General features: G+C 37.7%; 1 protein-coding gene across 3 annotated transcripts in view; it reads left to right on the top strand.

Annotated features, from left to right (window-relative positions):
• Positions 1–16,746, top strand: part of LOC114030116 (prostaglandin reductase 2-like) — a 39,563-nt gene that overhangs the window by 4,832 nt on the left and 17,985 nt on the right. For 2 of the 3 annotated variants that reach the window (XM_027844824.1, XM_027844823.1), the window contains exons 2-3: positions 896–979; positions 10,708–10,826. In XM_027844824.1, the coding sequence (XP_027700625.1) occupies positions 943–979; positions 10,708–10,826 (156 nt within the window). In that variant the 5' untranslated portion in view covers positions 896–942. Of the gene's footprint in view, positions 1–895; positions 980–2,196; positions 2,307–10,707; positions 10,827–16,746 lie in introns of all 3 variants that reach the window. The other variant, XM_027844826.1, reaches the window with a different exon arrangement.

Genomic DNA, 16,746 nt, shown 5'->3' with positions numbered 1-16,746 from the left:
GATTTACTCAGTCATAGCAGAGGAAGGATGTTTTGAAGGACACTGTGTTGATTTAGCTGAGCACATCTATGTTGTGCACGGTGGTCCACCAGTCAGGCATCAGAGAGCAGGGAGCAATTTATACTGGGGACCACGTCAATGAGTTGAGCCAATTAAATGTTGAGATCAGTTTCAATACCTTTTAAAGAAAAACTGCCCTTACCCACATGGAGTGGGGCCTTAGGATATTGCTCCTATCACACCTGGGAAGCACAACCTATAAGTGTGAACCAGAGGCAAGGAGTAGCCCCAGAGGTACGACCTATATTTAGAAACTTTCCTGTGGAACTGAACATTTGTGTGTATGTGGGGGGTGTGTGTGTGTAAAATACATAATGCTGTTTTAGTTTTAAAATTTATACACATTCATTCTCAAATACTAGTCTTTAATAAAGAAAGCTAATTATATGTGAATATATATCTATAATAGCACAACATATATAAATATGTATGCTCCAACGTGTTAGCTGAAGCTGACTTTTCACAGGTGGCTAATTCAGTTATGAGTCCATCATTGGTAACCAGTTGTTACCTATCTCTTAAAATAAGCTTCATTTTTATGATGTCCTGTGCCTGCTGACTCCTTACCCAAAGAAAGTATTCATGATACATAGACATGATTTTTATAGGTATTACTTGTATAATCAAATAGTATGACCAGATTAGGAAGAAAGTATCATTTGGGGTTTTTCAGTTGAGGAGGCTTTGAGAAGACCAAAGCTTGCAGTACCTGTTGGAATAAATAATACATATGCTACCTTATTCTCGTTGGTAACATAGACATGATATAATGCATTTCTTTTACTCCTTTAATTGTTCAATTTTTTGAAACTCTTCTTTGGTTTTGAATTTTTAGGGAGCTCTGAAGACAGATCTTTGTAGCTCTACTGCCTGAATATAGCGATGCGTGTCCAAAGAGTTGTACTGAATTCCCGACCTGGTACGTATTTGCTAATGATTAATATACAGCTGTGGCTACTTGTTACTTCTTAAAGAGATAGAAGTAATAATACCAGTTTGTCCTGGCCGCGCCGACCTTGTGCCGGCCGCGCCGTACACTCTCCTCCTATAAGGAGCAGGCTGCCAGAGTCATACTACTTACCAGTCTTTGGTGCCTACCCGGATAAACACACAGAGACGAACCTACCAGGAGGTGCCAACACCCGAGCTTTATTCAGAGGCCATCACAGCAAGGCCAAACAGGAAGGCCAGAGCAACAGAGCAGGAGCAAAGAGAGCACGTGATCCGACCACGATCGTTCCTTAAGTACCTACCAAGCCCCTCCTCCTCAGCCCGCCTACTAGCCAATGATTGTAGGGTCAGATACCGGAAGGGGCTGTCTGAGTTTAGCACACCAAGGGAGAGGAAGTGACGCAGGAGGCTAGGACCGGATACAGGAAGGAGACGTCTGGGATTAGTGCATAGACAGAGTACGTGACCTAGGAAGTCAGGCCCAGATACCGGGAGGAGGCGTCTGGGGTCAGTGCTACACAAAGGGAAGGTACGTGACCCAGGAAGTCAGGAAGGACACAGGAAGGAGGCGTCTGGGGTTGACGTTGCATTTAGGGAGGGGACTAAGCAAAGGGAACTTGTCCTCTGCCGTCCCACTCCCACGTGGCACAGCCCCTTGCCTCAGGAGCACATGCTCCGGCTACTTCCTTGCACCCCGATCCTTCCCCAGCTTATCTCACATAGCACTGCCCACTGCCTCAGGGCTTCTCCGTATCCAGCCCATCCCAGTTCACCACAACTCCGCCTACCACAGCCCCTGCCTCGGGAGCGTGAGCTCTGGTTACTTCCAAATACCCAGATTCTACCCCAATCTTGCCACAAAGACCACCTGGCAGCAGCTAACATCAGACAGTCCCTCACACCAGTTGTTAACCTAAAATGCAAAAACAAAGGTGATAGAAAATAATGTTATGTTAGAGAAATGTCCACGGTGGTACAGAGCCCAAATACGTGAGGAAACATCTACAATGCTCTTCTTTGTATTCCTTGACCTTGAATCATTTGCAATAATTAAAATAATACTAAGTAGAATAGGTTCTTATTTGTTCTTTTTCACATTTATTATGGATATTTAAAATATATTTTCCCACTTCCTATAGAAAGCATTGATCTACTTCTATACCATTTGTCTAACTTTCATCGTAGAAGCTTAAACCCAAGACAAGTTCCAGAGGTTATCTACTTCATCCCATGATCGGCTTTATGTATTCTACAGGTTGGCTATCATCTCATATTCATAAAGACTTTCAGAGAAGGTAAAGTCTCTTGATAGATGTAGTTTTCGTATTCTACCCTGACTGACTATAGAATAGTTATAGAATAGTCTTTCATGTAACAATCCTATTGCATAGTGTAGAGAGCATTAGATTTGCAATTAGAGACCTGGTTCAAATCCTGGCTCTATCACTTGTAACTCAGACAAATCTCTCACCTCTTGGGAACTCAGTTTCCTTGTTTGTAAAATTAAGAGATTGGACTAGAATGCCTAGAAGTTCTCAAAGTATGGTTTGGGGGCACCTGAAGGGCTCCAAGTCAAAACGGTTTTCATAACAGTACTGAGATGTTTTAATTTCTAATATGGTAAAAAATCCATAAATATAACCCATACAAACAAAAGCTCTGTCCAATTTCAAATTGTTTGTGTCAGTCACTAAACATTTATTAAGTGCTTACTATTTGCTAGGCAATGTGCTAAGCACTGGAATATGAAACTGTGAATCTCCTTTTAATACCACTTCCTTAAAAAAAAAAAAGCATGTAAATAATTCCTCATATTAACTTTCAAAACTGGCCTGCTTATATATGCTTCCTTCTGAATTTCCTTCTTCCTTCTTACGCTTATAAAAAAAAAATGCTTCAGTGGCCCTTCTTTTTGTGGGGGGGGATGATTATTGCTAACCACCCCTAACCCCAGTCTCTTTCAACCTCTCCCCTTTCCCTCAATTTAAAATAAAGAGAAAGTGCAGTGGGAGGAAAAAATGAACTAGTCAGGAGATCTGGGTTTGAATACTGCTTCTATGTCAGTTAATTTTTCTGGATTTCTATTTTCTCATCTGGAAAATTAGGACAATAATTTCATTACTACCTCACAAACTTATTATGAGTTATTATTATTATTATACTGTGTATATCATCAACAAATGAACAGAGGTTAATCCTATTTATCTATCTACATGTCACACCAAGCTTTGTATAAATTCATTTTTTCCTCAGTTGCTTTTTGCTGTTGCACAAATTCTCTGACATCTTCCTGTAACATTTTGCCAATGAGCTGCCCTGTCTCTCTGCTTGACAAGGAGATTAAGTGTTTGGTAATCAGTGTCATTTCTCGACTTTTTCAACCTTTGTGTTGTGGGGACTATTTTACATCCATTGAATTTCTCAAGAAAACAGAAGTCATTGTAGACAATTTTATTTTGGAGTTGACAACTTGTTTTAAAACATGGTTTATAGTTGCTGCAATCATAATAGTGATCGGCCTTTCGCTTTTGACCTTTCTTCTAATTTAGTACTTTGTTGTTAAATTTTGTTGTTCTTAAAAATATCTATGACACGGGGGCAACTAGGTGGTGCAGTGGATAGAGCACCGGCCCTGAAGTTAGGAGGACCTGAGTTCAAATGTGGCCTCAGACCAAACACATGACACTTACTAGCTGTGTGACTGGGCAAGTCACTTAACCCCAATTGCCTAAAAAAAAAAATCTGTGACTTCCTTATTTGTCAATTTTCATTTATAATGTGGACTACATGTTCCTAGCTTATTTCTATTGTTAGAGATTACACTAAGAAAGCAAAGAGTGAAATATTTCTTAACTGTCTAAAAACTGCTCTCACTGTGGAAACTGTAGGAAATCACCTAGAATTGAGGACTTCTGTACTGTTATCATCAGACACAAAAGTTCTGATCATGATCCATAGCAAAGCATGAATTTGCCAGACAGCAGAATCTCAGCCTCCTCACCTAGCTAAGACCACGAATGAGGGGGACAGCCCTCTTTTATAGACAAAAAGAGGAACATCCTGAAATAGAAGGCAGCATCATAGATGGGGCACACAATGTGATTGGCTCCAGAGCCTGTAGCATCATAAGCATGAGGAATAATATGCTTTCCTGGAGATTGGGAATTCAGGGCCAGCAACAACCCCTCCTTCCCTTCTGATTGATGAAGTCCACCTGCATTCTGCAAGAATAGCTAATGGTTTATAAATAATAGGCCAAAATGCAGGGAAGGACAATTAAAGATAACAGTGTTTGCATCCTGCAAATGCTGCTAGAAGAACAAAGATAATAGGTTATTTTTAATTAAAGTGATTTACAGGAAAGCTGAACTTTTAAACTCTTTCAGAAGGGAAAACTGAACTGAACCTATGAACTGCTGAACTTAACTTAAAGACAAAGAAAGTGACTTGGGTAGTTATACAAAATGTAGGCAGTGTTACAGAGTAAAATAAATTACAAAATAAAACCAGTCCATTAAAGGTTAATATATGTTTGGTTTTCTCAGTACTTTTAAGTGTTTAATGAGTTACTGTGGCTAAAAATGATTCCTGACTTGGTAGTCAATCTTCTAGTAGTCAACCTTTAGATAGAGTGGTCCTGGGGCCATAGGCACCAAGTCTATATTGTAACCTTGTATTCAAGCCTTTTCATCTTGGGTGGGCCCTGCCAGCACAAACTCCATTATCATAGCCATAGTTTTCAAGGCGTTACATCATTATTACAGCTATATCATGGCAAGTAGGCAGCTAGTTATCGAAGTAGATAGAGGGTCAGGCCTGGAATCAAGAAGATTCATCTTTGTGAGTTCAAATCCAGTTTCAGATGCTTCCTAGCTGTGTGACCCTGGGCAAGTCAATTAACCCTGTTTGTCTCAGTTTCCTCACCTGTAAAAATGAGCTGGAGAAGGAAATGGCAAACCACTCCAGTATCTTTGCCAAGAAAACCCCAAATGGGGTCACCAAAAGTCAAACACAACTGAAAACGGCTGAACAACAACAGAATATTAAGGCAAAGGATTAAAATTTTAGTAAAATTCAAAACTTAAGGTCCCTATCAAAACACTAGTAGAAAGAGCAATTTAACTGGAAATCAGAAGGTTTGAGGTATCAGTCCTGGCTCTGCCAACAACTCCTTGTATAATTGAGGGTAAATTGCTTAGCGTTTGTGGACCTCCATCCCCATAAAATGAAGGAGTTTTGAACCAGATGATCTTTAGGGACCTTTTTACCTTGAAAGAACTTGTCATTCTATGCTATGATTTTGTGTTTATGATTTATTTTAATCATAGAATCTATGGGAAAATTAATATGTTAAGATATCCTTTTAAGACTTGAGTGGAACTCTGATCTCATTGACGTGGGTTCTCCTGCCAACAGAGCAGGGCCTTGTTCTAGGTCTCTTGCCGTCACATGGGTGCTATTCTAGCACATGGATAGTTAATTCTTTGCTCATCCTACATTTTCTTTTCTGTTCACACATCTCTGATGATATCTTTTATGCCACTTAAACAAATGTAATTTCACCATTTATTAGGTAATTTTCTGCAGCCTACTTATGCCCACTGTGCCAAGCCCATGTTCGTCTGCAGGATCTGTCCAAGATATAAGATCATAAATTCATAGTCTTAGAGGGGAAAGGGATCTTAGAGATCACTGAGTACAACTTCTTTATTATACCAGTAAGGAAACTGAGGCCCAGAGAAGTTAAGTGACTTAACAAAGCTAAACCCAGGTCTTACTCCATATTGACTGCTTTTTCCACTGAGTAGGACTGTCATTTTATGGGTGGACCACATTATTGGTTTTCCATCCAGCTGCATATAGTTGTCTGGGCAGTTAGCTTTCTTCATCCATAAGATTCTTCCTGTGTATATAGTTAGGCCATACTCTTTTGAGTAATTATGGAATGTTGATGATTTGAAAATCAGTCTTCATTTCAGAGAAAAGTTTGAGGGTCACAGAAAGCACTGTCCATTTTTTTCAAATGTGGTCCAGCAGAATGGTTTTAGAGAAACCTGGAAAGACTTGCTTGAACTGATGGAAAGTGAAATGAACAGAATTAGAACAATTTATACATTGACAACATTGTAAAGGCAAATAACTTTGAAAGACTTCATAACTTTGGTCAATTCAGTGACCAGCCATGATTCTGGAGGACTGGTGACAAAGCATACTACTTGCCTTCTGACAGAGAGGGAATGGATTCAAGTTGCAGATGACACATACACACACACACACACACACACACACACACACACACACATTTTTGGATGAGGTAATTAGGGTTAAGTAACTTCCCCAGAGTCACACAGCTAGTGAGTGTTTATGTGTCTGAGGCCGGATTTGAACTCGGGTCCTTTTGACTCTAGGACAGTGCTCTATCCATTGCGCCTCCATTGCACCACTTAGCTGTCCCCTGAGAGATATATTTTTGGACACAGCTATTGTGGGAATTTGTTTTGCTTGATTTTTCATATTTGTTTCAAAAGCTTTTTCTTCTTGATTTGAGTGGGAAGAGGAGTTAAGGGTAGCATTGACATAAAAAACAATGTTTTTTGAAATGCATAGAAGAGGACAGAGAAAGGCCAAAAGGATCAAATTAAAAGCTGGACAGCTTTGAAAGTAATATGCTTAATTTAACATACTTAAAAAGAAGATCAATCTGTACTTAATGGAGATTCAGTTTCATGTACAGTCCTGTCTATTCTTTTGCATATATGGAAGTGCTTATTTTAGTTGATGTTTGTAAAGGTCAGAGTAAAAAAACTGGGGGGGGAAATTCCAATTGAAGTCTGATCTACTCTCTTCCTTCTATTCATTTCTGGGCCCAATTTGTTGTCCGTCTGCAGTATCTGTCCAACATATATGTACTGATAGACTAGCTATATAGGTTGTCCATTCTGCTAAATATCATAGTCTTAACAATAGACATTCTTTTTAAAAAATAAAATGATCATCTCCTCCCTCACTTGTAACAAAAAAAGTACTGCTAAATAAAATAAATCAATCTAGCCAGGAGGCATTCTTCATTTACTTGATTCTTTCTATGAACTCTTTCATGGTTATGGACCTCATGTAGGAGACCTACTGTGTTCTAGGAATTGATGTAATCAACACAAATGTCATCCATAAATAGGATTACCTAGAAGTCTTACCAACTTGTAGGAATAAATTTCATACTCTGTATTTTAAGCACAAGCCTGCCAGAAACAATTTTTATTAATTTAGACTAACCTAATTTAGTATTTTTACTTAGAAAGAAACATTGCCACCCTATGACCCTGAAAATCTCTCTCAACCAAGAAATTTGGGAGTTACAGCATTATTGTGACAATAGATAAAATTCCAAAATGAGATAAAACATTGTTGTGGCGCTCAGGGTAAAGTTCAGTTAATATTTTGCTTCATTAAGCAGAACAATAGTTATGTAATTTTCTGCACATCCTTGAGGAGTTATTTTCTTAAAATCATTCCAGCCCTCTTTGACCATTCCCTCTAAGAATTCTCCTTTCCAGCTGATCACTGTTGCTAAACAATTCCTCTCTACACTTCTCTTACTGACTCACTAGCCTACTTATCTTAGTGGCTCTTCCAAACCTTTTCATCATTACATGTGTGCTAAAACCTGTGATTCTTAGTATCCTCTTCCTAACCACACATTCTTATGTTAGAATTCCTTCTTTTTAAGGATTTAAATTCTCATATTTTGGATGGGAATGAAATTATCACCTTTATAGATAAGGATGGAAAATTTTTCCTACACGCAGTTGAATGAGAGACAGCACTGACATAGTGAATGGAAGGAAAGTGGGTCACAGAGTCAGAAAGATCTAAGTCTTAAATTTTAATCTGGAGAACTAAAACAAAACTTTTTTTTTTACTCTCTAAATCCTTCCGTAACTTTAAAACTGGTGGTTAGGTAGTTTAAAAATGAAAGGTTTAGTGATAAAAGTCTGATATCTGAGTTATGTAGGAAAATGACACAAATATATAATACCAAGAACTGTTCCTCCATAGATCAGTGGTCAAAGATTAACAGTTTTCAAAAGAAGAATTGCAAGGTATAGTAGATCCTTTGAAAACATGCTTCAAATAAGCATAGAAGGAACCTAGGTGGTGGTGTCCAAATGACCTCATTTCTAATTGTGCCTTGAATGTTTATTAGCTGTGTGCCCTTGGGCAAGTCTCTTAACCTCTCAAAGTCTCAGTTTCCTCTTCCTTAAAATGGGGATAATAATAACACCTTCTTCCCAAGGTTGTGGGGAGAACAAAATGAGATATACTGTGTAAATAGCTTTTTGCAAATGACAATATAAATGTAGCTATTATTATTATTAGCTTTATTATATAATTAATAATCAGAGAAATTCAAATTAAAGCAACTCTGAGATTGAATTTCACACTATGCATAGTGGGGGAGGGAAGGGATAAGCGTGTATGTGGTACTTGGCACTGTGCTAAGCACTTTACAAATATCTCATTTGATTGAATTGGAAAAACTGACCAAAAAATTGCAAAGTTTATTTTTGTTGGGTCTTTGCAAGATAGGCACACTAATATACTGTTTTTAGAGCTTTGAATTGGTTCAGGTTTGAATTGATTCTGGATAACAGTTTTTAATTCAGTAAGAAAAATGTCTGTATTGTCCATAGCCTTTGACTCAGTCATCCTACCATTGGGCATATATCCTGTATAATCCCATAGAAATAAAAGTCTAGTATGTGCCAAAATATTAATTGCATCACTCTGGGGATTTCAAAGATTAGAAACAAAGTGGGTGCCCATGAATTGGAGAATGGCATCTAAATATAATAGAATATTATTGCGCATTAAGAAATGTTAGAAAAATCTGAAACAAAAATCTACTACAAGAGTGAGTGAAGGAAAGCCTTTATTACACTTCTTGCCAGAGAAGCAGGCACAATGTACTTTAGTAGCATGTAGGTGCTGGTTCAGTGATATAATCAACTTTTAAATAGTAAGATCCATACGCCACCCACCAGGGCTAGGATTGGTCTAGTTCGTCTGAGTTACACTCTTCCTGGACAGCCCATCTCATGTTCCTCCATGTTCCTCCTTGTCATGTGTTGTCATGCCTCCCATGATAAAAAATGGCAGCTATCTCTGCCCACGGGGTGTGTCAGTCAATATTTAATACGCAAGCGCTGTGGAGAAAAGCCTTTTTCCTGTCGAGGCCTAGTCCTTGACCACGACAGTTGCAACTGGTTTGGCCTCCCGGGCTCTTAAAAGGAGCTAGTTGTTTATAGAATGTTTGGTACACTTTCTGATTGGTTGAGAGACTATCCACAAGAGCTTGGAATTCTTTATCCTGCTGTGGAAGCTTAACCCCCTAAAACCTTTCTTACAAGAAATGATGAGTGTATCTCTGGGCAAGACACTTCATCTCTCAGTGCCCCAAGCAAGCAAGCAAGTTTATAAGTTGTAGAGTGAAGAAAAGGAGCTCTCAATACCTGGTTTCTTAATCTTTTAACTGAACATTTCTGAGAATGCTATTTATAAGTACATAAAATGAAATGCACAGTATTACCAAGAAAACAGTGATAATGGGGAATTCAGAGAAACATGGAAATGTTCATTTCATGGGCAGTGTGAACTGATGCAGAACAAAATACACAGCATTAAAAGAATAATATACACTAGGACCACAATGATATAGACGAAAAAATTAAAAGGAAATTGGACAGTGAGTAATTGAAAAACCAATAAAGATTCCAGAAAACAGATAATGAAGCGTAGTACCCTCCTCACATTAAAGAGGTAGGTGACTTCTAAGGCCTAGTGTTATGTAAGTTGTCAGACACAATCTCTATATCTCATGTTTTTGCTTAACTGTTTTTCTTTGTCACATGATAGAGCTGGGGGTGAAATGACTTTGAGGTAAATACAATAAGTATCAATAAAACTTTTAAAAAATTTATCAAAAGATTTGTGGGTAATACCAATTTAAAATCTGTAGTTTCAAAAGAATATTTTTGAGAAAATCAACAATTGGAAAATAATTTAGTCTAAGTAGGTCATTTAAAATTGTCAAGAAACACAGGCATTATTCAGTTCAATTCAATAAGCATTTATTAAATGCCTTCTAAAATACTGGGGATATGGATTTAAAAAAAAAAAAGGACAGTTTTACTGTCTTACAGGGACTGCTTACAATCTAATGGGGAGGAGAGGAATTATATGGAGGGGAAAGGGGACAGCAGCAGTACAACACCAAGGCATACCCAGCATGAGGGCATCATGATGTTCCATGGATTGGAAACCATGCAGAGCTGCTGGTGGAAAATGGGGTTACCTGCAAGTTCTGAGCTCTCTATAAAGGAAGGCTTTGGAAGGAGCTTATTGCTTTACCCTTCAGCCCTCTAATCAGAGGGAACAGGCCCCTGAGGGAGCTGAGAAGGTGTTGATTATCAAAAACTGTGCATTCTGCACAGTGGTGAGATATCAGTTGATCAACATATCCTGGAGGAAGCATGATGTTCTGTGGAGTGGAAACTGAGCAGAACTGCTAATGGGAAATGGACATTTAAAGTGAATAAGGGAATGATTGCTAAAGGTAATTATTTTAGAAAATAATAGTTAAAAGAATGATTATTCAAAAATTTTTTTTGCCCTTTTGTTTATCCAACATTATTTTAGGAATACATGGCACACCAGTGGCAGCGAATTTCCGTACAGAAGAGGCTAATTTACCAGATAAATTAAATGAGGGACAAGTAAAAGTTCGAACTCTTTATCTCTCTGTGGATCCTTATATGGTAAGTAGCAAGATGCTGTGATTAAAGTAACAATAATAGTAATAATAATAAATTTTATGAGAATACGTTACATGGGCATATAACATTATTGAAGAGGGTATTAGAAGGGAACAATTAGGCTTTTACAAGCATAAAACATATCTTAGCCATCACAGGATTGAGTGAAAGAATATAAAATTCCACTGTGCTTCTTGTTTGTTGATTATAAAAAAAAGCATTTGATTTAGTCAAACAAAATGCTGCCATACAGGCTTTCCTCTAACAAAATATCTCCCTGTATGTATCATAATTATGAGATTCCTTGGAACATATAAAAGATAACCTTTTCTTACAATCCTGTGGCCTTTAACTTTAGGTGAAATATGTACTCACCTAAGACATTCAACTTTGACATGCAGGAGCTTCAACACAGAGTTCAAGTCAGAATGGGATTCCTTACAGAAAGTGAAGTTCCCTAAATCTTCCCATTTGTGGCTGACATTGTAGTGAATTCATTTAGCCCTGAACATTGCAGAGCCTCCCTTTACAAATATTTTATTTTTATTATGAACTTGACAAACATCAACATAAATTAACATTTTCTATAGAAAGAATAGAAAATGAAGATTCCTTATGAAACCTCTAATACATACAGTTTTGGGGGGTAGGTTTTTTTATCATTCAAACTTAAGATGGTCGTTCTAACACTGTCCTGTTTTTCTATGTCCCTTTCTTCTTTCTTCTTTTTATTTCACAAAACAATTTGCTGACAGTTCTTTCTTAATTTCCTTTCTTTCTTTTTAAAGTATAGCTATCAGTACCGCCTTTTCTCCTACCAAAAGTCCTTTCTTGTAACAAGTAAATATAGTTACTCAAAACAAAGCCATGCACTGACTCTTTCGAAAAGTACATGTCTCATTCTACACCTGTTGATCATCACATCTCTGCCAAGCCTTTATCCGTGGTCTTTGCATTGGTTTTAGTTATTTGATCTTTCACAGTTGTTTTTCTTTACAATGCTGTAGTCATTGTTTAATTAGATCTCCTGGTTCTGCTCATTTGGCTCTGTTTCGGTTCGTACAAGTCCTCTCAGATTTCTTTAAGTCTATCCCTTTGCTCATTTCTTATGACAAAATAATCAATTAAGAAATATTTATTAAGTGCCTACTGTGTGCCAGGCATATGTGCCACAGACAGGTAGGTGGCACAGTGGATTGAGTGCCGGGCCTGGATTCAGGAAGACTTTGGTTCAAATTCAGCCTCAGATACTTATCAGCTGTGTGACACTGGGCAAGTCACTTAACCCTTTTTGCCTCATTTTCCTCATCTGTAAAATGAACTGGAGACAGAAATGGCAAACCACTCCATCTTTGCCAAGAAAATCCCAAGTGGGGTCACAAAAAGTTGAACACAATTAAAACAGCTGAACCATAACATCGTGTGCTAACCTCTAGGGATACAAAAGGAGGTGAAAGATAGTCACTGCCCTCAAGGAGCTTACAATCTAATGGGGGAAACAACATGCAAACAAATATATGCAAAGCAAGCTATATTCAGGATAAATAGGATATAATTGATAGAAAGAAAGCACTGGAATTTAGAGGAGTTGGGGAAGACTTCCTGTAGGAGGCAGAATTTTATTTGGGACTTGAAGGAAGCCAGGGAGGTCATTGCATTCATATACCATAATTTCTTCAGCTACTATATGCTACTATAAATATTTTTGTGCATGTTGGTCCTTTTCCTTTTTCTTTGATCTTTTTGTAGCATAAGCCTAATAGTGGTATCACTGGGTCAAAGAATAAACACAGTTCAGTAACTTTTTGAATATAGTTTCACATCACTTTCAAGAATGATCAGGACCACTTCACACCTCTTCTAGTGGTTCATTAGTGTGCTTTTCCTGCCTTAACCCTTCCTATAATTGTAATTTTCCTCTTTTGTCATCGCTAACTTTTATTTGCATTTTTATTTGCATTTCTTTTTATTTGTTTTTTATTTGCATTTCTTTTTATTTGTATTTATTTGCATTTCTTTTATTATTAGTGATTTGAAGCATTTTTTTCCCACATAATTGTTGATAGTCTGCTTCTTTTGAGAACTGCCTGTTCATCTCCATTGACCATTTATCCATTAGGGAATAAATAGCTTTAGTTCTTATATAGATTTTGGATAAATCTTGGATCTCAAACCTTTATCAAAGAAATTTGCTGTAAAGATTTTTTTTTGTGTGTTCTTAATTGTTTTCCTTCTAATTCTAACTGCATTTATTTTGTACAAAAAACCCTTCAATTTTATGTAATTAAAACTGTCTATTTTCTCTTCTGTAATAATCTCTATCCTTTGTTTGGTCAACAACTCTTTTCTCATAGTGGTGAAATGTATCTCTTTCCTTACTCCTCTAATTAGTTAATGATATATAATCTTTTAAATCTAGGTCTTGTGTGCCTATCTTTATTACTGTAAAGTATGTCTTGATAGCCGGACTCTCATATTTTATGCATTTGATAGTTATTTTAAAAAAATTTCTCTCTGCCCCTTGTTTGGTAATATACAGGAAAGCTGATAATTTTTGTGGATTTATTTTATACTCTTCTATTTCCTGAAATTGATTGTTGGCTGTATAGTTTCTCTCAATAAATCATTATGTCATCAGCAAAAAGTCACAATTTTGTTTCCTCTTTGCTTATGATTGTTCCCTTAATTTCTTTTTGCTATAGCTAGTTTTTCTACACCTATGTAAAATAATAGTCTTGACAATGGATATCTTTGCTTTACCCCTGATCTTCCTGGAAAAGTCTCTAATTAGAGAGCCTCTTAAAAACAATCCACAGTTATTCTAAAAATTTTGACCTACTGGCCAGATTATAACATACAGCTGGATGTACAGCCTAGAGATTGCCCATCATCATATGTCGGGAACAAATCCTGCAAATCAGTTGACCCTCAAATTGAACAGGGGATAGCATGCTATATTCCCTTTGAGAAACCACAGAATTTTTTTTTGTTTTATTTTTAATGATTCCAACCTTTTCTAGGAGATAAAGGTCAGTATTTTTTAAAATTAATTTACTGTTTATTTTTTACATTCTTTTCTTTTTAAATTTTGAGTTCCCAATTCTCTTACTCCCTCTCCCCTACTGAGAAAGAAAGCAATACAATATTAATTATACATATGAAATCATGCCAAACATTTCCAAGGGCCAATATTTTTTAATACTAATATTCTTCTGGTGGTGGTATTCTACATTTGAATCATGGAATGCTTCAGTCTCTGCAAAACTAACACTGAAAATCACCCAAAGAAGGAAATAATTTTATTGTATTTTGTAGATTGTGTGATTAATTTAGAAAACCCTAGATAATTAACCTTTATTAATTGAAACAATCAGTTCAGCAAAATTGTAAGATACAAAAATGTAATTGAATGCTAATGTACCATAAGAAACTACTAGGATGAAGAATTGGGGGTGGGGGAGGATTGAGAAAACCAAGGGAAGATATGTGAATTGATGCAAAATGAAATAAGTTGAAACAAATATATATCTATATGTATACACACACACACACACACACACACACACACAATATAAATGAAAAGAACAAAAAAGTGGAAAGGAATGCTATATAATTATAATGACGAGTTTGTTCCTGAAGAAGGGATGAGAAAATATACCTCCCTCTCTTACTTGTAGAGGTAGAGGGACTGTGGTTGTAGAATATTTCATAAACTGTCAAACTGGGCTGATGTGTTGTTTAGGTTTTGTTGTGCTGCTTTTCCCCCCTTATTCTTTGTTATGAGACATGTTTCTGTGTAAGGAAGTGTGGAGCGGTATACTTAGAAATGAAGTTGATGTATAAGCAAATGATATCAACAAAACATTTTATAAAGGAGGAAAATGTGTGCAAGGGATAATGGTTAGCCAGCCTATATAATTCCCTCATTCATTCAAGCATTCATTAAGTTCTTAATAAGTACCAGGCATTGTGCTAAGCACCAAGAATACAAGGAAAAAGGAAAAAACAGTTCATTCCCGAAAGGAACTTGTATTGTAGCGGTATCATCATGATGTCAAGATAAAGTATGCCCCTTAGAATCATGGGTGGACCTCCTGTAAGTTCACCACAGGACAAGAATCACACAGGATGGGGAGGCATCAATGGGCTGTAGTTTTTCCCCGTGGAGTACATACTATTGAGAAGACCACAGGTCTCTTAGAGCTTCCAGTCTCCAAAGTGAGGTATTACTGGCATTATACCAAGGGGTTTGCGATCAGTCAGTCAGAGGGTAGGAATATGGATCACGTCTCACCCTGCCCATAATTGCCAATCAAAAGGCTTGTTTCCAATGCAACTATACCAATTCCTATGCCGTACCACTCCTTTGTTCCTTTCCCTCCTTATGCTGTACAAGCTCCTAAGCTCCCCACCTCTGACCTGGAGGGGGAAGCAGTGATAACCTAGTAGGGATCCAAGTACCCATAGCAACAGCAGTGAAGGTGCCCCTGGGAAAATCCCTCTTCTCTGCATACCCCCCATTTGGCAGATACCCCTTGGAGGGTAAGCTCTGCTTTCTGGCACCAGAACCAGGAGAGTAAAAACCTACTTCTTTCCTTTTTACTTTGGGTGGGGCAGTCAACAAGTTGAACAGGCATAGAAAAGTTTGTTTCATTACATTATCTTTCTCCCAAATATCCCCTTTTCAAACATTTCTGTTACCATTGAGGACACAACCATCCTTCCATTCACTTAGGTTTACAACCTCAGTGTCACTGTGCATGCCTTACTCTCCTTTACCTCACGTATCCAATCAGTTGTCAAATTTTTTGTCATTTCTAAATCAATAACCTCTCTTATTTTTCCCCATGTACACAGCCACAACCCTAGTACAAGGCTTCATCACCTTATGTTTTGACTACTGCGGTAGTTGAAAACCTCTCCTCATTCCAGTCCATTGTTCACTCATCCATCAAATCAATCTTCCTAGCACTCAGGTCAGACTCCTTATTCAGGCAATTCCAGTGGCTCTCCATCACCTCCAGGACTAAATATAAAACCCTCTGTCTGGCAACCAAAACCTTGAACAACTTTGCTAACTTTCAGTCTCCTTACACCTTGCTCCCCCTGCCATGGAATCTACCATCCAGGGACATTGGTCTCTTGGCTGATCCTTGAACAAGACGCTCCATCTCCTGACTCCAGGCATTTTCACTGTCTATTCTCCATACCTGGAATGCTCTGTCTCCCATCTCCACTCCTGGTGTCCCTGGCTTCCTTCAAATCCTCTACAGGAAGCCTTTCCTGTTCCCCCTTACTGCTAGTGCCTTCCCTTCATTAATCATCTCTAATATATCTCATGCTTGTTGGGTTTTGTTTTCATCTCATCTCCCCATGAGCCTATGAACTTCACAAGAGCAACGATTGTTTTTCCCTCCATTCTTTGTATCGCCAGTGCTTAGCCCAGTGCACTAGGGCATTGGAGTATCTTGACTGGATAGACTAATTTTCAAAGAATGGCACATTGAATGTCTAGGGCAGTTTTCTTTTGTTCTTAGCATACCTAAGAAGTGTGCTTACTTTATGGGGACCAAGCATGGCATGATGGAGGTGGCCCTTGAGCTGAATTTTAAAGGAAGCCAGATAAGAAAATGAGTCAGACAGTGGTTAGGTGACTTGCTCAGGTTCACATAGCAAGAAAGTGTCTGAGGCCAATTTGAGCTCAGATCTTCCTAACTCCATTCCTAATACTGTTTCCACTGTACCACCTAGCTAAACCTTTATTGAAAGGTTTGCTAAAATATAAGTAAATTTTATCCATAGCATTCCCCTCATCTACTATATTAGTAATCCTGTCAAAAAAAGAAATGAGGTTAGTATGCTGTGACTTGTCTTGACTTACTTGTGAATTGGATGTAAGTGTGGCAGAGCTGAGCAAAGTTGT

Source organism: Vombatus ursinus, unplaced genomic scaffold (assembly GCF_900497805.2).
Source record: "Vombatus ursinus unplaced genomic scaffold, bare-nosed wombat genome assembly UNPS02014945.1, whole genome shotgun sequence".
Lineage (NCBI taxonomy): Eukaryota > Metazoa > Chordata > Mammalia > Diprotodontia > Vombatidae > Vombatus > Vombatus ursinus.
The sequence above is the reverse complement of the archived record's forward strand: the minus strand, read 5'-3'. Positions and strand labels throughout refer to the sequence as shown.